At 45.3% G+C, this 22,643-nt stretch overlaps 2 protein-coding genes across 4 annotated transcripts in view; one reads left to right on the top strand and one right to left on the bottom strand.

Annotated features, from left to right (window-relative positions):
• The window catches only part of MTUS2 (microtubule associated scaffold protein 2), a 285,836-nt gene extending 266,790 nt beyond the window's left edge, over window positions 1-19,046 (top strand). Inside the window, exons 12-18 of the mRNA XM_079298328.1 lie at window positions 1,560-1,774; window positions 5,343-5,448; window positions 7,151-7,224; window positions 8,141-8,239; window positions 8,575-8,694; window positions 11,017-11,114; window positions 14,138-19,046. Of these exons, the coding sequence (XP_079154454.1) occupies window positions 1,560-1,774; window positions 5,343-5,448; window positions 7,151-7,224; window positions 8,141-8,239; window positions 8,575-8,694; window positions 11,017-11,114; window positions 14,138-14,354 (929 nt within the window). The 3' untranslated portion in view covers window positions 14,355-19,046. The remainder of the gene's footprint in view (window positions 1-1,559; window positions 1,775-5,342; window positions 5,449-7,150; window positions 7,225-8,140; window positions 8,240-8,574; window positions 8,695-11,016; window positions 11,115-14,137) is intronic.
• A 589-nt stretch (window positions 19,047-19,635) lies between these two features.
• SLC7A1 (solute carrier family 7 member 1) overlaps window positions 19,636-22,643 on the bottom strand; it is a 37,968-nt gene continuing 34,960 nt past the window's right edge. For all 3 annotated transcript variants that reach the window (XM_079298442.1, XM_079298441.1, XM_079298443.1), the window contains exon 12: window positions 19,636-22,061. In XM_079298442.1, the coding sequence (XP_079154568.1) occupies window positions 21,952-22,061 (110 nt within the window). In that variant the 3' untranslated portion in view covers window positions 19,636-21,951. The remainder of the gene's footprint in view (window positions 22,062-22,643) is intronic.

Below are 22,643 nucleotides of genomic sequence, written 5' to 3'. Positions count from 1 at the left end.
TGGTTAGAGCACATTGTTCCATTGCCCAGCCCTCACTGTGTGCTGGGTAATCTCATTAGAGAGGCAGGACAGAGATGGGATTCATTACATCTCCTATTTAAAGCTTGAGTAAGTTTGAATTCTACTGAAGGCAGAGCTGCAAGCATAGCCCCTCCTGCTCTGGGATCACTTTACATGCCAAAGATAATAAAAAAGAAAAAAGCAAGAGAGAGGGTTTAGAGCTATAATCCAAACTGCCAGGAGACAAGACATTCCAGCTAATGTACCATACCATTCTGGATATAAGGCAAGTGGGAAAGCTTTCTGTGTGCTGCCACTGAGGTGCTAAACTCACTGGTTCACTCTCTTTCTGTAAGGAGCGGAGAGCTTGACAGGGACAGAGTCCCTCACAGTGTTCCAAAAAATACCAGGACCAGAACAGGAGCCCAATAGTGTTTATCTGTCTGGACATACTGGATATTGGTGTCCAGCAAGTGTGGAAGCAGAGCTCTAAATAGGGTGAAAAATAGCTCTGTGGGGAAGGGAATGGTTAGCTTGGGTGACCAAACTACCTTGGCATGGGTGCACCTAACATGAGCTGTGGGGACAGCACTGGTAACTTGGACAAATTGTCACTATCCTGGGAAAAACGAGCACAGTCTGATACCATAGTAGCAAGATGCAGGAAGATACAGATATTGAACAAATACGTTGTCACAGGATAAATATGGGTTTGAATCATTCAGCAGGGGCACAGCTGCTCCTAATTCTCAGATTTACAGTGCCATACAGGCCTGTGCATGTCAACTGCATTTTTAAGGCCAAAGGAAGGATAAATATGCAGTCAGTTTGTTCAAAAACCTGATCATCTTTCTAAATCAGCTATGGGTCTAAATCTAGCAGTGCCATTTAAACCCATTTCTCCTTCTCTAGTATTCTGAATGTTATGCTCATGGTGATTTTAATCACTTCTTACCTGTTAGATCTTTACAAGAGGGAAAACTTGCTCAGTAAATGTAGTCTGGCTGATCTTGTCCAGCTTGCATCAAGTCTTCAACATCTGGATTCTTTGCAAATGTTCTTTAGCAAAGCAAAAGGCTGTTTGTGACATTGCTTTCCTGGGACCCAGGGGACAATAAATGTGGGGAACCAAATGGGGAAATGGACTGGTTTTCCTTGACTTGATGAGCTGTTGGGAAATGGTGGTGTGAATTCTGAGACATAGTCGCTGGGTTAGTTCACTAGAGTAAAAATTTCAGTTTCTGATTTCCTTCAGTGTCAGCCTTTCATTGTACTCTCTGATGCCATGAAGCACACAGGATAGTGGTTTGAATACAAAAATATTTTAAGCAAGTGTACATAAATGGGTTTGAATGGTCCTTGCTGGTGCTGGAGACAGGTTTGTGGGATGAGCAGCTCCAAAATGGGATGTGTGAGATCCAAATCCTTCTGGTCAAGTGTTCAATCATATCCCTTGTATGACAGAGTGGGAGAGAAGAGCCGAGCTCATGGCTCTAGAGACAGCTCCCATGCCCTGCCTGGTCCTGGGCAGCGTGAGCACCGTGTCCTTGTGTCCCCAGAGCTCAACACGGCGAGATGGAAGCAGCTGCTGGGCGAGAAGGAGGAGCTGGAGCGGCGCTTCCAGCAGGAGGGGGAGCGGCTCCGCCGGCAGCAGCAGGAGGAGATGCGGGCGCTGGAGCTGCGGCTGCAGCAGGAGCACAAGGCCAACAAGGAGAGCCTGCAGGAGCAGCACAGGCTGCAGCTGGAGCACGCCAGGCTGCAGCACCAGGATCAGGTCAGCCTCCACCTGCTGCCTTTGGACAGTAGTCCATGCTAGTGCTGAGTGAGTTCAGCGATTAAATGTATTGAATGCTGCAACACGAGACACTGGTAATGAATTATGAGTGGAAAAATGTAATCCTGAATATCTTTACTGCTCTTTCTCCCCATTAGTCCTACTGTTTTCTCTACACACTAGTCTATTATTACATTGCCATTCTTGCTGATGTTTTACAATAAAAATATTAAGATTTGCTCTGCCACCCACACATACTTGTTCCTCAACCCACCTATTTTAGTCAATTGATACTAAAACCAAGGGTTATAAGAACCTGTTCCACACAGCTAAGGCCAGCAGAGCCAGCCCATTGTTGTTTGCTAGCTAAAGGGCAATACAGTGATAGCACCCATGCACACACGCACCCAAACATCAAGCATGTGATGCACTCCAGGACCCCTGACTGCTGCCCCTCCATTCAGCCTCATCTCTTGGACTGCACCTCCCAAGTGCTTCTCCTGGCTTTGCTTTCTGTGTGCAGACAGGAGTATTCTCACAAGCAGCTACTTTTGTCTGGTTTTGTCAGAACAAACACTGTAACTCGATGCAACTGGGCTGTTTTGTCCTGGACAAACCACCTATATCTGTTAATGAATTGATTTCTAAAGATGTATTAGAAGGTGCTATCAAATAGGTTTTCATGTTCTGAAACAGATTTTTCTAAATATTTCTCTGTAAATGGTTAGAACCTACACTGAGGCATGTCTTTTGGTTCTCATTTCAGTTTATTCAAGTTGGTTTTCTTGCAATGCCCTTCAAAACTTCCACTTTTCTTTCTGTTATGTAGGAGGGGTCATGTCCCCAAAAGCCCTGACATTTTTTTTCCTTTCACTGTGTCAGTGTGTCAGTCTGCCTGGTAGAAGATGTTAGCTCTAGCTGCAAAGGCTTATCTCTCCTGGATCACCCAAAATCAGCATTTGTGAAGGAATTTTTTCTTTTTTTTTTCTTTTTCTTTTTTTTTTTTCTGAAATACCTTGTAGCTTAGCTCTGCTATGAAGTGGTTCTGCAAGCTCTCAGGACCACAAGAACAGATATTGGTTCTTCTCCTCTGAAGGTGATCAGTGCAAGAAAACTGTTCAAAGTCACTGTAGGACTTAGCTAGAAGAGTGCTTATTTTTCTCATATTTTATTCTGTTGTGACTCTATTGCATCAGAGGAGCACTGGAAACACATTTTCCCCTCTGTGGGGCAAATAGTTCTTGGTTTGCTCCAGAGCTCTGTGTTCCCTGATTACTGAAAATTGCATAAATATTCCTCTCCATTGCTTTGAAAGTGCAGCTGTGACCCCAGTATCTCAGAGTTCTAGCCCACATTTTCAATTCATAGTTCAGTTAGCATGGTGAGTTTTAGCAGGTTATATCTTTGAATTCCTACTCTGTTGTATTCACCATCAGTGTTGAGCACTCTTGGATCAGTGGAGGCTGACAGCCCATGCTGGAAAGCTGCTCACCAGTGTTTCATGGCCAAGGAAATGGAGCTCTTACACTGTGCATGAGAAGAGCCTTGTCCTTGAGCTGTCCATCTGCATGAGGGGGGTTTGAATTTGCATTCTTGAAGGCAATAACAACAGCAAAATCCTTCTGACCATGCATCTGCATGTATTTCTCCATCCATAAATGTAATTTGGAGTATTATCCAAACTCATCCCACTGTCATGGTTTCCAGTCACAGCTTAACCTTCCATGCTGTGCTCAGTCACCACTCAGTTCACTATCAGACAGCTGTTATTTGTCTGGAGACACTGTTCCTGTGTCAGGTTTTGGAGGTTCAGCTGTCTTTGAGGGGGCAGCTGTGCATGAGAGCCTCACAAAATGATCTTGTGTGCCAGTGCATTCTCACATCTCCTTACAGCTAAAGCCAGAACTGCAAAGACTGTGATCTGTCTTTACAGTGTTTCTCACTTGAGGTGCTCAGCTCAAGCTGTTTTGTCCAGCAGCTTACTTCTGAACTTCTCCCACTACAGCTTCTCTTGTTTTTACTTTATTAAGCCTCAAAAATCCCACTTGAGGTACTTTCCATGGCCAGAAATAAACATGACTTGTGTTAAGTAAGTTATTAGCATCCAAGAGAGCTGCTTCCTAGTGCCAAGCTATCTGCCATGAAAAGCTGCAGACAGGACATCACACTGGAAGATTAAAGAGAGTCATTTGGGATGTGGATATGAAACACACAGAAGGCAGAAAAATCCCTATAGACAATTTGGGACATATTTAATTGGCTTTATAGATAAATAACTTGCCAAGGATGGTGGCAGTGAGAGGAGACCCCTTCACCTTCTGAGGGTGTTGGGTGTTGGCATTGAGGATAATCATTCCTATGAGGTGCTGTTCAGTTGAGAAGCAATTAGAGCACAAATAAAGGCTCCAGCAAGGGTGAGATAAAGAGCATGGCAATGCTCATGAGGCTTCAGCTTACAGACATCGTGTACAAGCACACTGTGCTCAGGGAAAAGCCAAGTGACAGTCCTTGCCCCATTAGTAGCCCTTTGAGTCATCTGCCCCTCAGCTTTCTCAGCTCTGTCATGCAATACATCAGCAGGCTGAGTCCCCATTATTTTGCAAACAGTTCTTCACCACTGAGTCATCTCCCACATTATTATGAAAAGTAGTTTGGATAATTTAAAATTCCATGTTAAATGCCCAACTTTCATTCTAAGAGCATGTTTTTTTCTCCATTATGGTTGGAAATTTGTCTTCTGGTGGGTTACCTAATATATATGTTTGACAACTAAACACAGTGAAATAGTATTTATTTCAGACAAGGCAAACTCAGCTGCAGTAAAATTCTACCATTATTTACATAACTGTGAGCAAATAAAGCTGTTTAGAGTCAAGTGCCATGAACAGAACAGCTGTTTCACAGTAAATGTAAAATAGGTTGATCCTCTGTTTTGCCAGATATCACAGATAATAGTGTATTAAATGTAGGGAATAAAATTAATGTAGTTACAAACCCCAGAAAAACAAATTAATGCATTGCATTCAGAAAGTGCCCTGGACACTGATCAGGGTTTCTTATTGCAATTCCTTTAACAATTCCTATCAAAAGACCATCATTAGGGATCTCACTTTGCCTTTAGCCAGGTCTAGTAAGAAACAATGTCCTGAAGGAGTCCCAGAGCCATAGGATGCTCTGGAGCACAGGCTGCCCACTGCCCTGTTCCAGCTGCACTCCTCACTCCCATGACAGCCATGGGCTGTGTGGTCATTGTTATAATTTAGATTAATGGAATGTCAAGACTTCTGAACATTTAATAAACAGCATCTCCACCTAAGGGCTTTTTAACCTTTTGCTTTCTTCTATACCTCTTCATCACCATTAAAATTAAAAGAACAAAAATACCATCAGCAGTGACCACATGCTACCACTCAAGGCATCAACATGGCAAAACTGGCTCAGGTGCTGGAAATGCATTCAGTAGATCCCTTTGCTGTTTCCAGCTCACTGGAGCTCTCCAGCAGTGGCTTGTCAACTTGCCACAGCCTGTCTAACCATGTGTCCATGTCTGCACTCACTGTTGGAACAGGTGGAAGATCTCACAGCTGTACATGAAGCTGCAATGTCACAGCTGGAAAATAACCACATAGTGGCCATTACAGTACTGCAGGATGAGAATGACTGCAAGATTCAAGGTAAGCCAAAGACAACCTAACTGCTACACAGCTGTTGAAGAGCAGAAATTAATGCTCTAGGGGCACTGTGCTTCTTCCTTCAGAGCAGATTAAGCAGAAAATTTGTGTTGGTCTAGTGATTTCACGTGGGGTGGACCACCAGGTTCATGCTAGGGCAGATGGAGAAGTGTCTGCAGCCTACAGCATCTAACTTTGACCTGAGATTATCTCAGGGGGGTCTCTGGGTCAAAGATAAGTCTTTCTCTCTGTGTTGCCGAAAATAGAATCCAAATTCCACATCACTTTGCACACATGCTTTTTCAAGAGCCTAATCCTCGGATGCTCGGGAGGATAGAGCTCTTGGGATATCTCTGAATTTAGGTGCTTAAATACCCACAGTGCTTCTGAAAACAAGACTCATTATTTCCAGTAGCAAATGTCTGGCCATACTGAGCAGACCAAAGCTTCTCACTGGTGCAAATCTGCACCTCAGCACTGTTATCTTTATTTTGTGTTACATTTTGGCCACAGGATTGATGCTGCAGACAGAGCTCTTCCCTCCCTACCAGTTCAGTATCTAAACATATGCCTTTGTGCATGCTGCAGCTGACATTTAACAGTAATCTATACAATTTTAAATATCTCTAGTGGGTTTTCCCATGTTTCCCAGACCAATCACATTGCTTAGCTCTGCACTGTGTCAATTAGAGACACGGTCCAGAGCATAATGTGAACTGAGTACAGTCTATTCCCCTCTCTCACAGGCAGAGAAGGTATCCAGAATAGCATTTGTAAATTAACATATGCGACTTTGAAAATAAATAAGTTAAAAGCTGGTTCTTGCTTGAGGATATTCTTATCTCTCAGGTTATTTTAGTATTTTCTGATGATAAAATTCAGTTGCGGTTCATCACGGGTCTGGTGGCCAAAGTTAGTGTTCCCTGTTCCTGGTCTGAAATGCCCTCCTGTGCCTGGAAAAGGCACTGCAGCGCTGCGGGCGAGTGGGATCAGCGCTGCTGTGGCTGGCTGCTGAGCAGGGTTGGAGGGCAGAACACAAAAAATACAGCGTCCATATGCTCAAAAGGCAGCTGCTACTACTGCACTGAATGATGGTTTGATGCCATTGTTTTAGAGATTGAATTTTATTTCACTTTATTTATTTAACTTCTGGTTATTAGCATCCCCAGGGTGAATTATTCTAGCAGAAAAACCTTTAAACAAGTTTTTAATTCTCTGTCTCACTACTGGAATAAACTTAGCTCTTCTGCCATAACTTGGGGTGAAACATTGTCACTTGTATTTTTCCATCTCAGGTGGTGGCCCTCCTCCCTCTCCCCCCAAAGAAATTGCAACCCCAGCATTTAAATGTACCAAATTTTAAATCCTTTGATCTGGGGATACTCACTCTGAACTGGCAAATGGCCCATTGTCAGACTAACTCTTTTCAGATCAGAGTGCCTGGGAGCTGAGAATTCTGAGCAGTTCTGAAAAATCAGAATCTGGTCACACAGAAACAGAGGTGTCTGCAAACAGTGAAAGATCAGGAAATTCTGATTTTCAGAACAATTTACTAAGGGAAAGAGCATATTGATACCCGTTTCCTGTTCCATATCCATGTCCTAAAACTGCCTCCCAAATGGTGCTTGGCTCACAACACGTGTGCTCTCAAACTCTGGTTTGCTGGACTTTGCTCAGTAATGTCATGTGTGTGTAACTTCTCCAGAACTGAATACTGCTCACAAGCTGGAAAAGGCACAACTAGAAGAGACTTTTGAGAAGCTGCGTCTGTCCCTGCAGGTGAGCAGTTTCTTTGTTTCCCACCCTGTAAAGGTGCTGGGGAGCAGCTGCTGGGGCAGCCCCCTTCACTCTTCACTCCTTCACCCTTCTAAAAACTCCCTGCCATTCTCACTCCCCAGATGAAGAAAGCACAAAGAGGGGAGGGCAGAACTGCACCCCTGTGACACAAGTTAAGTTTGGAAATGTGTGAACAAGCAAAGAGGCCACAGCAAATAATGCAAGCCCTGTTTGATTTCCCAAGCAGAGATGAATTACAATTTTTAAATGCCCTGAACTAGCACATATTGTTGCACTGCTGCAACAAGCTAGAGGCGTGTCAGCAGTTTTGCAATAAGGGCTGATGTAATGTTCCAGACAAGAAATCACAACTGTGAAAGATAAAAATACCATTTTCACAGCAACTGTGGGTTTTACAGGTGTTGTGTAGACAGAAATGCCTTTGGTGGTAACAGAAATATGATTGCTTAAAATAACATGTTGTTCCCATGTATAGCTCTGAGATTAAATGATGATCATTTAAATTACACACCACCAACTCATCATTGCTTGTTACCATGATAGAAGCTTAGAAAGGGGAAGGAAACAGGTATCTCCTGCCTTCTTCAGACTCTAAGGATCACACAAATGCATGTGATGTAAATGCCAGCTCTTCTGAGGAAGGACATGTCTGTTCTCATCCAGCACAAGGTGATGGAGTGATTTAGCATCAGCCACAGGTGTTACAGGGATTTTGTGATTCCCTGAGGCTTATCAAATGCCCCATTCTATGTTCAAGTGGCCTTACATTAAAAAGTATCACCTTACAGGGGTGTCTAAGCTTATTAGACACCTCCTTAACTTGCCTGGTAGTTTGGCAGTATGAATGTAAGTGGGCTGATAACAAGCTGATGTGTTAAATGGTGTGTTTTCTCCCCAGGACCAGATAGACACCCTCACCTTCCAGAATCAATCTCTCAAGGCCAAAGCAGACCGGTTTGAAGAGGCTCTGAAGAAAAACACTGAGGAACAGCTGAAGGTAGGTGACCACTCTAACTATACAGGCATCAAGATAAACGTTTCTAAGTGTTGCACATTACCTGATTCAATGAAGAGCAACTGGCTCCTCACTCCAGGGACAGGGGGCAGGTCTCAGCTGAGACCCTGAATATTGAGCTCTGAGGAAGAGTCACAAATCTTAGCCAAAGGAGTGTCAAGGAGACAATATCAGGGGTCAAATGGGCTGCACAGGACCAGGTCCAGGTAGTTTTCACACCACTGATTCTCCTAAACCACAGGGTTACATTAAGGAATCTCCTGTGGCTGAAGATGTATGTATGGCTGACATATCCAAATCCCTGAAATATTTCCTAGATTGTGCGAGCTCCGTATCTGCACTTAGAAAAAGATTTGAAGAGCTTAAAACATGTTCTGGAAATGAAGAACCTCCAGATTCACCAACAGGAGAAGATGATTATGGAGCTAGAAAAACAGGTGAGTTGTCATTTTTTCTACAGAGAAGACATCACAGAGGTAATAAAGGAAAAGTTTGGTTACAGCAGATGAACTTAGGAGAGGTGAGCACACACATGAGGTTGGAGCAATCAGAGAGGTTCACATCCATCAATCTGGATTGCTTCTTCATACAATTACCTGCTCAGCTGTAAGGTTAGACAGCAGGGTGAGTGGTGGAGAAAAGGGAAATCTGTGGTAGTCCAGGGTACACCAGCCTGCACCACATGCCCCTACAGGAGTGAGGCAGCTTTTTGGGGCTGGAGAGGGCACCTGGAGGAAGATTGAGCCATGGTGTGTTTTACTGCTGCTCCTGCAGGTATTTAAGGAGCCATGTGTGGATTAGCAATACTCAGCAAGCAGAGCCTAGCAAGGGTTACTCTAGAAAATCTCTCTCCAACCCTCCAGTGATGCTTTTCTGCAGGCTATGCTGTTTTCTTGTCCTTTGCTTGTGGGATTCCCTAATGAAGAACTCCCCAGTTCACCATCAATTACATTTTTTGTGGGAAAGGGGATTCATTCTGTAGAGCATATCCTGCAGTGACAGTAAAACACAGTGTGGTGACAGGATGAGGCAATGCCTCAGCTGGGAGCTGTGGCAGCTGGTTCAGCACAGCATTCAGCAAGATTTGTTTCCATTTACAGGGAAATTTGAGAACTCTGATGATTATTTTGCTGAACAGATGCTTTAGTAAGTGGTTGTAGAGAAAAGTGCCTCTTTGCAACTGAGGCTTATTATCTCTGCTCCTTCCAATGTGCTACTCTTGGAGCTAAGCCAGCATTTGGAAACACTGGGGGGAAAAATTCCCAGACAACAGCCTATATAATTCCAGGGTATTTAGCTGCTTTTGCTCATTAACTGCATGCAAGTGCACAGTCCTGTTTCTGCCTTTTATCACAGTAAAAGGCTGGGTCTGCTGTGGCCCCAAAGGCACAACTGCTTTCAATTTCAAGATATACCTTTGTAAGTGCCAGGACACCTTCAGGACATCTCCAAATGCCCTGGTGCCTCACAAAGGAGCAAGAGGGCACTTCAAACACAGGGTGAGCCTTGGCTCCTTGGCAGCTGAAAGGGAGGCTGGAAATGAAAGTGGCATAGCTACTACTTGTGAAAACTATTGAAGAAGCAGAGACAAAGCCTGTGAGGGTGATTCCTCTTGCAGAGCATTTCAAAACAGGGCTAGAATCCATGTGCTGCTCTAACAAAATAAACTGGGACACCCCAGAATATCAGAATCAGGAGTATCCTTTACAATTACCTCCAAACACAGGAAAACACATCCTAAAACTGATGTCTCCACCATTAAGTGTGAGTTATTGCTATCCCCAGTACACAATATTTTGGTTCTTTATAAAAGGTTGGGAAATTCAATAACCAAGCTCACACAGAGATAAGGTTACCCTGTGCTATCTTGTTTTCTTTCAAAAGTGTTGAATTCAGCAAAATTCAAAGTGCTGGAAAACCAAGGACTAAGTTGATAAAGTAAGTCAAGATCAAAGGAAAACAGGGCACCTGAGGCTGTGGAACATGCCTGTAAACATCTTACTGATTTCTAATACACTGCTACTGATGTCCTCAAACTCTGCCCTTGAACTGTGCTGAACAAAATCTACCTGTGCTTGGGATAGTATTAATTTCAATTAATTACAGCTTAAAGTCCAGTGTCTGGTTTAAGCCTGTCATTTAAGCTGACATTGTCAGTAGTACTGAGAAGAGTCTCCAGAGGCCAGCCCACCTCATGAGAATGCAGCAGCACTCTGCTGGGCATCATCTGCCCTGGTGGGTGACTCTTTCCTCTCCATGACTGAGGAATCACGATCCTGGAGGCTGGATGTCAGACTGCAATGCCTGGGAGATGTACATCATCCCATCTTGCACTCCTCCTTCATCACTAGACTGACCACTCACAGCACAGTGCTGGGTGACTTTCCATGCTGGGTGCTCCTCAAGTGTCACCAGCACTTTCTCCAAGGTCTGGTGACATGGGTTCTTTGGGGGACAAAGCCGTGGGGGCACCACTGAGGAAAACCTCTATTTGCACTGAACAAAACTGAGACCCTCCTCAGTTATAAGGAAGTGCTGGTTCAGCTCTGCCCCTGCTCAATGCTCTGCTGCTGGCCCCAGGTACTTCTCCAGTATGATGTGGTGGTGTGAGACAGATCTCAAAGTCTCAGTGCAGTCAAAAAAAAACCACCTCCACCCATCCTCAAATCTTAGAGTTGGTCCACAACTAATATAGAACAAATTATCTTGGATCAGGGGCTGAGTGTTCTTCAGACTTGACAAACCTTCTTTTGCTGCAGGTTGAAAAAAACTTAAAACTGGAAGAAAAAATCACTATGCTGCAACAGCAGAACGAAGAACTCAGAGCCAGGATTGAGCAAAATACAGTCATAACAAGGTTTGTGCTGGTATTTGCAATCTGAGCTTGAAAGGAGGCTCCAGGTCTCAATTGTCCAAGGCTGACACTTATTTCACAAGGGAAAAAACCTATTTCTTTCTGAAAAGGTATTAGTGTTCTGCTGTGCTTGTTTTATTAAAATTAAAAAAAAATTATATTGGGGTTTGCTTCCTGTAACATAAGGAAGGCCATGTACCTGTCTATGAATTTCCATGGTTTTGACATGCTGCCGAGAACAAGTGGTTCTGATCTCAGGATCAGTGCCCTGAAACCTGTTAGTCAGCGGGTAATGAGGATGTGAAATGGGAAAATCTGGGAAAGAAATCCTAATAATGCCATTGTCACTCAGGCATGACTAGTCTTTGGCAGGATTTTTTTCATCAGCACTGCCTTTTTGCAACCTTGTTACAACGTGACAAGGCTCCTTGTTATGTGACATATAAAGAGCAGGGCAGGACAGTCCCTGTCCCAGAGAGTTTATTTAATGCTGTAAGGCTGGAGACCCCAGCTGGAGCCAGGGAGAAGGGGTGCCAGAGGGAGAAACTAGAGCTGGTCTTGTCCCAGCACTGCAGCTACCTAGCTGTCATTGCATCCAGAAATGATGCCACTGGCCAAAAATTTAACTTTTAGCCGATTTTTTAAACTGTCAGTGTCTCATCTCAGTTTTTGTCTTTCCCATGCCTCATTTCTTAATGACTTAACCTTTTGAAATAGTTTCCAGCATTTAGATATTCTTAAAAGGCAGCATTGCTTTTACTAACATTCACATTGGAGTGAGGATTATGTTTTCTCTCACCTGATTGTAAATACCTGTAGTACTGTCTCACTTCCTGAGGTGGGTGTCCACAGCATTTCTGTGTGGGGAGAGGAAAACTGGGTATTTTTGAGGTCTGGCTCACCAGATGAGTTTGAGACACCTGCTCTTGGGCTGGATGAACTGGCCTGGAAGTGGCAGTGTGTCTCCATGCCTGACAGCAGCCAGGGTGCCTGGTTCAGTGCCTGGCATCTCTGCATTGCAGCTCCCTGTCTCTGGCTGGGTGAACAGCACCCTCCCTCCTCTCCCTGCTGGCATCCAGCTGCTTTGCTTGTTGCCTGCAACTGTGTAGGTACTGGTTTCAGAAACTCCTTTTAGGACAAATTCTGAATTCAAGGTCAGCCTGGGAAGTCAGCTTCAAGGAGAATAATTTTCAACAAGTAACTCTTTGGGGACAACTGTGGAGAGCTACAGGGGCAGCCAGGGCTTTAAAGTTGTTGTTAAAGCATGCATTTCCCCAGCAGCAGTAACCACCCTGACTGCTGATTTCTGTACTGGCACTGCCTGGGAAGTGCAGCCTGAATGAGTTCAGGGAGCTGCCCTGGATTAGAGCTATTTCTGCCAGCTTGCAGAACTGGTGAGGCAGCCTAGCAGCAGGGAGAGGAGGGAGGGCAGACAGAGCAAAGCCAGAACCATCAGGAGGGATCCCAGAGGCACTGGACTCTGAGGGGTGCACCACAGAGATATTTCCAATTAAGGACAAGGGCAGGTACAAAGGGAAGGACAAGAGTCTTTCAGGTAGATCATGACCCAGTTTTGGATGAGGGAGCTCCACAGAGCTCCTGCTGGGACTTCCCCAAGCACTTGAATAAATCATCCAGTCTCCCAGGATTTCAGATCCTCCCTCCAAATCAACCAGCTTTTTTTTTTTGTCCTTTGGACTGGGGATATCTGAAGAACAATAGTTTCCAACACCTAAGAGATCAAGGTGACTCTGCTAGCCCCTGCTCCATAGTTCAGAACTTTCAGGGACTGGGAGAAGGAAGAGACAAATTCTTGATTACTTGAGCTACATTTAGGGATTTGAGCTAACATAGGGATCAAGACTAAAAAAACAGAAATTCTTAAAAAATGTCTTTTAAACAAAGTCAGAAATGCCAACCCCACCCTCTCATAGACACTTGGTGAGGACCAGCAGTCCATGACATCTGCTACAGCCTTGAGGCTACACCCCAAAAAGCAGTTGTACAGAATCTTTTGTATGCATCCAAAGTCCACACCCAGCTGCTGCTGAACTCTGAAAACACCTAGGGGAAGGTTAGATTCCTCCCTGTTCACTTCTATAAAATCCCCTAAATTGCCAGTAAATCAGGTTAGGTGCCTGCCCAGAGCTACTGCAGGTTGCTCACATGAGGAGCTGGCTCTTGCCCAAGCATAGTGGGGCTGCAGAAGCCTAGTGCTCCTGCAGGCATCCTTTGGGACACTGGTGTTGTCAGTACATGCCCCAAAACACATCTCATCAGATCCCACAGTCTACATGCCCTGCCCCATTTTTTTCAAAATCAGTCACCTGGTTGATGAGTGCAGACTCACTAAGGCTGTGGTGCCCATAGGAGATTTCCATGCCCCAGCTCCAAAAAAGCCACTAAGTTACTGGGCATTCTGGAGAGAACACCTCCCTGATTGTTACAGGTGACGTTTCTCCAGTGCTGCAGTCAGAAATAGAGGCTATTTTGGGACCAAGGAGGAAGGAGGCAGAGAAGGACCCATAACCTCATGACCTCAGGGAAAGTCTTGAAGCTGTGTCCTGCATCAGGACATCAGCTGAAATTCAGAGCGGGGAAAGGCCAGACTGCTTTTCCTTTGCATACCATAGCAGCAAGTTAAAAATCATGGATGCAACTGCTGTCACCCCTCCTTGCACTTACCCTGACACCCCACAAGTGCCACAAGGCCAGGGAGAAAGGCTGGGGCTCATCCCACCCAGGCTTTGGCAGCTGAGATGCCTCAAAGAGGTGTAGAGCAAAGACATGGGTGCATCTGGAAGCAGAGTCAGACACTGGGGGCAAGCTGTGGCTTGTGGAGATGACTCTCATGCGGCAGTGAAGAGATGTGGGGACAGCTGTGCCACAGCTTTGGCAGCTCAGCTGCAGCCCTAGGGGCAGGGGCAGGCGAGGTGCTCAATGTCCTGCCTGGCCCTGGCTGCTCAAATGCCACCATCCTTGCCCTGGAATGCCTTCCTTACATGTTGTCCTGCTTCCCTCTCCAGGCAACTGTCAGAGGAGAATGCAAATCTTCAAGAATACGTAGAGAAAGAAGTGGAGGAGAAGAAGAAGCTCAGCAGGACAAACGAGGAGCTCCTCTGGAAGCTGCAGGAGGGAGATGCCGTGAGCCCTGTCAAGCTCCCACCCACACCATCCACTCCTTTCTATCGCTGCTCTTCAGGGAACTCCTCTCCAGCTAAAGTCAGAACCTTGAGGCGATGAATCAACAGAGCTGTGTGCCAGCGAAGGTTCCCTGCCCTTTGTGCATTTCCAACCTGCAAATTGTTACCATCCAAGGGAGCACTACCATCAACAGGCGCCCAGGGTTCATGGCTGCAAGCATGTTCAGCAGCTGCACAGCTTTACGCTAGGCAGGGTACTCTACAGTCCCCACATGGAAACTCTTGGTTCTGACACGTTGATTAGGGTAGCAAAAAAGATAGCCAAGAACTAGAACAGCAGAAAGTTAGGCTAGCGAAAGGTTTAGTTTGATGTGTGAATATTTTAACTATGGTTAGAGCCAAAAGCTGGGAAATGCTCTATTAATGGTTCATCAGAATGAACTTTTGCTGCAGTATTTCAGGTTAGTTACAAATATAGTTCAAGTTGTGAATATTTCTCTATTTATATGTGTCTGTGTTTATATACATGTATGTATTGTACCTTTATACCTATATATAGACGCACACACATATATATGTAGTTGCAGATGTTCTGAATTACATTTTTTATATTATTGGATACTACTAAGTGCTGATATATTTTCATTACAGTCAGCAGTTTTCTAACTCGTGCCTAAGACTTGTATCTAACAAAAAGCATTTATGTTTAGCCTCCCAGGAATATTTATACCCAACGCAGAAGAAAGTTACACAGAAGTAGAAGCGCCTTCCAAGTGACCACCAAGTGGTAACTATGTAACATGAACACCAGCGAATCTGAAATTCTAAGACAGTACTGCCTTTGAAACCCTCACCTTTGCATTGAACACCAGAAAAGATATGCATACCATCCACTGCTTTTTAACTCTTAGCATTGATATTGTAAGTGGAGATAGGCTAGAGACGAGAAAACTGAGAGTTTTAGCAAATTTGGTAGAGGTTACTGGTTAACATGGTTCAATTTTAGAGTCTTTATTTCAATCTTAATACAATTTCATCTTGTTCTACCTTGTTGTGGTTAGGATGCAATCAAAATCTCTGGCTCTGGGTTTCTGTCCATTTTGTTTTATTTCAAATCCCAGAAGCAAGAAGGAGAAAATTGTTTATTCTCGACCTTTGCTGGGTGGGGTTTCCAATAGTAAGATGAGATACTGGGCATCTGCTTCCTTCCACCTCAAATGCCAAATAGAGCATAGCCAACTTCATAGGTGCAGATAAGGTCAGAATTTCTTTCCTTCCACATATCTGCATATTACTTTACATTGCTACAGCTTACCCAGAGTTACAGAGCACTTTGAAGATTCATGGAAATGAGTGGTTAAACTACCTTTAACTTTCCCATCTAGAAGCAAAAATGTTCACCCAGGCTTGGGGTGACCTCCCATCTGAGGGGATGGTGAGGCTGAGTAGTTGGGGTGAGACTGTCTACAGGGCCCTCATGGGCATTGCTAACAAGATAAAAATATCTCTGAGTATAATTTTAAAAACAAAAAGATGTGTGGGATGCTCTCCTACCCAGCTTAGGGGAAAGATCCTGCATGCAGGCCCGGCGTCAAAGTGAGCAGGGGGACAGTACCTGGTGGAAATCCCTGAGGTGCAGGAGTGCTGCAGGGAGGGTGGCTTTCTCACCCTGCACCCACAGGGGTGGCACTGCACAGCCTTGTCATCCTGCTCGAGTGGGAGCTGTGCTTCAGCTTTCCTGGGAAACACTCAGGATTCACAGACTGCAGCTTAGATACTGCTTCAACACCATCAAATCACCTGTGGCCTGTTCCACAGTGTTAAAAAGAAAGATTTTTTTTTTCTCTTTTTTAGAGAAATTTATTTTTGTAGCAGCTTTTGCATGGTACTGTGATACTGAGTAAATTGAGCATCTTGTTAGAATAGATCATGCCACACCAGCTACTACTGTTGAAATGCATTGCTAGATTTTAGTGTGTTCAGCAAGTACAACCTGAAAGGTAGATACCTGGCACACACATGTACACAAAGCCCCTTCTTGCCAAGTACAACTTTAATCATTTTGATACTTGCTAAACTGCACAGCTATTTGCAACACCTACAGCATTGTCATCTTTTATTCCACTTTTATAATTCTGATACAGTGAGATCACAGAATCATAGGGTGATTTGGGTTAGAAGGGAACTTTAGGACTACCTAGTCCAGCCCCCACTGCCATGGGCAGGGACACTTTCCACCAGCCCAGGTTGCTCAGAGCTTCATCCAACCTGGCCTTGAACACTTCCAGGAATGGGATATCTACAACTTCTCTGGGCAACCTGTTCCAGTATCCTACCACTCTCACTACAAAAATTCTCTTCCTTATGTCCAATCTAAACCTATCCTCTTTCAATTTAAAACTGTGGTCCCTTGTCCTTTCACTACAGACCCTGGTAAAAAATGTCTCTCCATTTTTCTTATACCCCTCCTTTATATTCTGGAATGCTGCTAAAAGATCTCCCCTTAGTCTGTTCTTCTCCAGGCTGAACAATTCCAAGTGTCTCAGCCTGTCTCCATAGAAGAGGTGCTCCAGCCCTTTAAGATCTTTGTGGCTCTCCTCTAGACTCACTCCAAGATGTCCATGTCCTTATTTTCCCCAGAGCTGGATGCAGCACTCCAGGTTGGGTCTCATAAGAGTAGAAGGGCAGAATCCCTGCCCTTGCCCTGCTGGGCACACTGCTTTGGGTGCAGCCCAGGATACAATTGACTTTCTGGGCTTTGAGCACCCATGTCCAGCCTCTCATCCACCAGTATTCCCAAGTCCTCAGCAGGACTGTTCTCAGTCTCTTTATACCCCAGCCTGTATTCATACCATGGGTTGCCCCCACCTAGGTGCAGGACCTTGCACTTGGTCTTGTTGAACCTGATGTTCACATGGCCTCACTTCTCAAGCCTGTCCAGATCCCCCTGGATGGCATCCCCTCCTTCCAGTGTACCAACTGGACCACTCACTTGGTGCCAATCCACAGACTTGCTGCGGATGCACCTCATCCCACTGTCTGTGTCATTTAAGATATGGCACAGTACTGGTCCCAACACTGACCCCTGAGGGACACCACTTCTTACTGATTGCCATTTGGACACTGAGCTGTTCTGGATGCAACCATCCAGCCAATTCCATATCCAGCTTCTATCCATCAAAGCCCCAGGTTAGGATGCTGTGTGGGACTATGTCAAAGGCCTTGCAGAGTCCAGGGTGATGACATCAGCTGCTCATCCCCCACTCACCAGCACAGTCACACCATTGCAAAGGCCATCAGATTAGTCAGAGTGGATTGTTGGTAGTTTCTAGCATTCTCCTTTTTACCCTTTGTAAGAATGGTTGAGATCATACAACTGGAGTTTTTATCTTGATGCTACTCAAACTTTAAATGCACTAAAGCATATTATTGGCCCAGGACAGGCTGGCTGAACCTGTTGTAATTTATTCATCTTTCCCCTTTATACTTGGTGCTTACCTTAGCACTTTGTTGGTTTGAAGTCATATTCAAGAGATGCTTCCAGCAGTGAATTGGGAGTGAGGCTTTTATGGTGGGAAAAAGGGTCCAAACCCAGCTTCACCATCATTCGGTATCATGGTCAATCTCTTTCCCATCTAATTTTTGCCTCCCAATCCTGCCTCTCACTGGATTCTTCCTTGGCACCTCCTCTGGGGCTTGCCCAATCACTAGCAAAGCTGCAGGAAGTTCTGCCAGAGTGACCCAGCAACCTGTCCCTGTGGCGGGTGTGGAGAGTTGCTCCTTCTGGTGCAAGCCCAGAAATACAGACTTTTTTCCCCAAAAAAAAGGTTATTCCTCTTTTATACTTTTCCTCTGTCCTGTCTTTTTTCACCTCTGCATACTGAAGTAGGTGTGAAAGTAAAGCTGAGGTCACTCAGACAGTGTGAGGAAGGGAGCAGCCCCTGAGTGGGGCAGCCATTCCCAGGAAATGAAGATCCAGGCCAAGCTGGGAAGCCCTGCTCTTGGCAGGGAGCTGCAACCATGCAAGGTGAGCTTGATTCCCAGCAGGGTAGGGGCCACAGCTCTAGTCCTTGCTCCTTGGCCATCCCTGTTCAAAGACAAGCAAGGGCAAGTGTTTGCTTTTACAGGGCTAGAAACTTCCCGAACACGACTGCCACTGTGGGGACTTTCCCATTTGGAAATAGGATGGCCTTTGGCAAGAGAGGGAATGTAGCCAGCACCAAGCAGAAAGGGTCTTATCATCTCTGTCTTTAAGGAAGCTGTTTGATTTTGTTAACCTTTACTCAATGCAGAAGGGTGCAGCAGCAATAAAACGAGCCTACAGCTGCTCCCAGGGGGGTCCAGACATGGGCACTGGGAGCAGGTATCAGCCATGGGATGGCAGGAGAGCCAGCAGCAAGCAGGGGGCATGGAAAACTCCTTTTTGTTGTGGGAAGGTACCATTTGGCCCCACTGGGATTGCACCTCCAGTGACTGCTGGCACAGACAGGTTAACTCAGTTGATGCCAGCAGCAAAGGCTTGTGGTGGTAGCACGCAGGGGAGGAAAGGAAAAACTGTCAAGTGCAAAATCAGGTATTTTGTCTCTGCACTGATGGTGGTTGTGTCCCATGGACACTCTGAGGAGCCTCTGTACAGTTTCCCATACAGCAGGAGTTCTGTGGTCCCATTTATTATGTGGCTAATGATTACAGGAAGAGTTTGTATTATTTCAATGATGTACAGATAAGTGTAATATATTCCTGATAATAAATCCGTGCACCAGTGCACCTGTGGGCTGGTGCACTCAGATCAGCATGTGCTGCCGTGTTTTCTCTGCACACACAAACTGGTATGAATGGGAAACAAAGCAAAACTTCATTAGAGGGTTACCCCATTAAGGTAAAGGCTGAAGCCAGATAGCAGTAGCTTCATGGCAGCAGGGCTGGTCAGCTGCATTACCTGGCAGTGGCTCACAGACTATGAGCTGCCATGGACTCATTTTCTAGGATGCTTCCAATAACACCGAAGCTCCCAGAACAGAGAGTGTGGTCTGCAATGTTTCCATTAAAGTGTCATGATCCAGCATGTGGTTAACAAAAACTTTTCTGTCAGTGGTTCAGGCTCATCAGCAAACACCTGAACTCCCCAGTGTTCCAGTTCACTCAGTTTCAATACCCTATCCCCTGTCCCCTTCATGCTGCCCTCCTGCTGACAGCCACAGAGCCACTCAGGATTTGCCACAACGATTAAAAAGGGACCAGATCATACCCCACCTCAGAAATGTGCCTGACAACATCCTCCTGAAAGATTCTTCACCAGGCCCCTGGCTTACTCAGTGCAGATGAAGCTTTGGCAAGGACACAAGCTCCATGTTTTCATTGAACACAAGCTGATAGCCAGGTAGGAAAAAAACATCCTTATATTTTTAGTATAATACAAAACTTTTATCCTGTCTGAGTTTTCATCTTATTGCCTTCCCACCACATTTTCAGTGCCTTTTGGGAGGCTGTGGAGTGTGTTGGCCTTGCCTGTGTTTAAATAAAATAGACTTAAACTTAGTGGCTTTTAAATTCTATATTCATCTCTCCCTGTTCATGTAAGACTTTGTATATGCACGAGGGGCAAAGGCTGGGTGGATGATCAAGACCCAGCACCTGGAGCAGACTCCTAACTTACTTCATTCTGTGGGGAAGTTGCACTCATAGCACACCCTGGAGTGCACCTAGGAGGCAATGAACACATTGCCTTCACTTCTTCAAATTCCAATACTAACAAGAAAAGCCTCCCAGTGTACTAGAATTGAAAGATCAAAACTCTTCAGTGGGCAGAAAGGCTATAAAGTCTCTTGTAAACACAAGAAATGGTCCACAATCTAGCCATGTAATCCAGGAGAGGTTGGATTCCCCCTTCTGCTGCATCAGATGCCTGGTGAGACCCTGGGCAAGTCAGGTAGGGGGTCTGTTCAGTTCTCCAACTCAATGACAGATACAACAGCCTGTCACTTCATCAGCAAGAGCCATGTTGACAAACAAATTAAAGATTGTGCAGTGTTCAGAGGCAGTAGTATGAAAAGCATCCACCTAGGATCCACTCACATTGGGAAAGGGGATTTCTGCAGTATCTATCTGGGATGCTCCAACCCCAGAAGTGTTTGAGGGCAGGATGGACAGGGTTTTGAGCAACCTGATCTAGTTAAAGATGTCACTACTGATGTCAGGTAAGCTGGACCAGATGAGCTTCAAAGGTCTCTTTCCAACCCAAACCATTCCACAATTCTGATTGTTTTTTCAGTACAAGCTGAAGCGTTAATTTAGATCAGTGGCATTACTTGGGCATGGCTCACCTTCACAGTGCTTTAATAAGCTTTTTTAGGGTACTGGATTAATTTGGCTAGGGAAAGCTATTAGAGAGAATTAAAACAAAAAAATCACAGCCAAAACCAAGACACTACCAATCAAATAAAGACCCTGGTCTCAAATCCAGATTTTCTGCCTTTCACTACAGGGAGGCTCCAGCCCCAAAGGGAAAGCTCCCCTCAGCAAGTCAGTCAGACCCTAGAGCTTGATGGTATTTTCTGGGCTTCCTGCTCTGCTGGGACTGAGAAGCCCCTGCACAACCCAGAGGCTCCTCTGGGCAGGGGCAGACACCAGGCACTGCTCATGTAAGAACTTCATGCCTCCGAGGATCCTCCTGTGTTTCCCTTCCCAGGGCAGGAATGTGCTCCACCTGCCAATGCCAAACCCAAGTTGTTAATGCCAGGCAGCCAGCACACAAAACTGACGTGGGAGGAGGAACATAGGGCTCCACTTGCTATCACAGCTAGCTCAGTGCTGCTGGCCACTCCCACCACTACAGCCACACCACTGGTGGTTTCTGAGGCAAAGAGGCAGGACTGCTCTCTGGAGACACCCATTGTTTTCAAGCCTTTGCAGTACTTGCACCACATGGTTTCCTGACTAAAGCTGGCAATTCCTTTGTGGAGTGTACAGTTGGAAGAAACACCTGCAGCTGTTACCTGTGTGCTGGTGAGCGACCACTCACCTGACAATCAGCAACCACAAACCTTCCCAACATTTCACAGCAGTGACGTGCTTTAAAGCATGTGAGCACAGAGCTAAAACACCCAGTTAAATACAACAAAAAGGTAAGACCTGATATTTTAAAATCTGCAAATCTTGCAGGCACTTTGTTAACCTGGTGAAATCTAGCGTTTGGTGAGGACCTTTTTTTGTGTGCGTACACAGAGAGTGAAGGATGGATCCTGGTCTATGCCCAACAGTAGCACTGCAAAATCTGCTCCAGGTATAATTGAGTAGAATATCTTTGGGGAGGTAATTCCCAGGGCTACTGAAAGAAGGACATTTGTGAGGCCTGGTTTCATAGCAGCATTTGCACACAGAAGCAGTTCTCTTTCTACACACTGGGAAATTAAAAAAAAAAACCCCCAAAAAAAACCAGGAGAGGGAGAGAGGGAAATGCCCCCAGATGAGCTGCCAGTGCTGCTGGGAATATGCCAGAGTTGTGTCTTTTCATCTTGTGGTCCCTTTTAACTGTGCTGCTAAACAAACTGCAAGCTGCAGTAACCGAGTTGGGGAGGCCTGCATTCCTCTTCCTTATTCCTGCACAACTGATCACAGGTGTAATCTGGTTCAGGATCCCCACCACAAAGTTTCTTTCACTGCAGCCATTCTTTCAGTCTCCCATAAGCCAAACACAGTCATTTACAGCTGTCCGAGCCAGTGTCTGTGTTTCTCTCCACTTCTGCTGAGGCTGCATAGCTGGCTTCCACACTATGCCATATCCCGTAGGTAAAGTAGATGATAAAGCCTGTGGAAGCCAAGGGAGAGGGCACTGTTAGCTCTGTAAAGAAACAGAAACCCCTACTCACAGCCACTGACACAAGTTACACCAGTGTAAGTCAGCCATCCTCATGGTTAGCTTCTAGTAGACAGCCAGTATCTTTAAGGAAAAAAAGCCACAAACACAGGCACCAGTCTTTAGAAGTCAATCTATCCCAGCCCCAAATGGTATCCTGATTTGAGCATTTCAGAAAATTCAGCCTTATCTACATGGCTGCTGGGAGCATCTTGCAATGCAGCTCAGCTCCAGAAGCACAAGTACCCCCACCTGGACAGCAGCACAGGACCAGCCAACAAGAAATGCTCTACGGTTTCTTGTTGGCAGCAAGACCCATAAGATGGTTCATGGGTTGCTGTTCTGTCCACACAAAGGCTTCAAGACCCTTGAATTTGAAACAAAGCTTGTTACATGCTGGCTAAATGGCTTTGGTCAAGTCAGCAGGGTTGCCCAACAATTATCAGAGACCAGAATCCCTCCCTGGAATGCCACAATAAATTTAAGGTTAACAAAAATCTAGTAATTTTGAGCATAGCATTTTTCAAATAAAAC

The sequence above is a fragment of the Erithacus rubecula genome (genome assembly GCF_903797595.1).
Source record: "Erithacus rubecula genome assembly, chromosome: 1".
Lineage (NCBI taxonomy): Eukaryota > Metazoa > Chordata > Aves > Passeriformes > Muscicapidae > Erithacus > Erithacus rubecula.
Note: the sequence above shows the minus strand (reverse complement) of the source record. Positions and strands in the feature narration are given on the sequence as shown.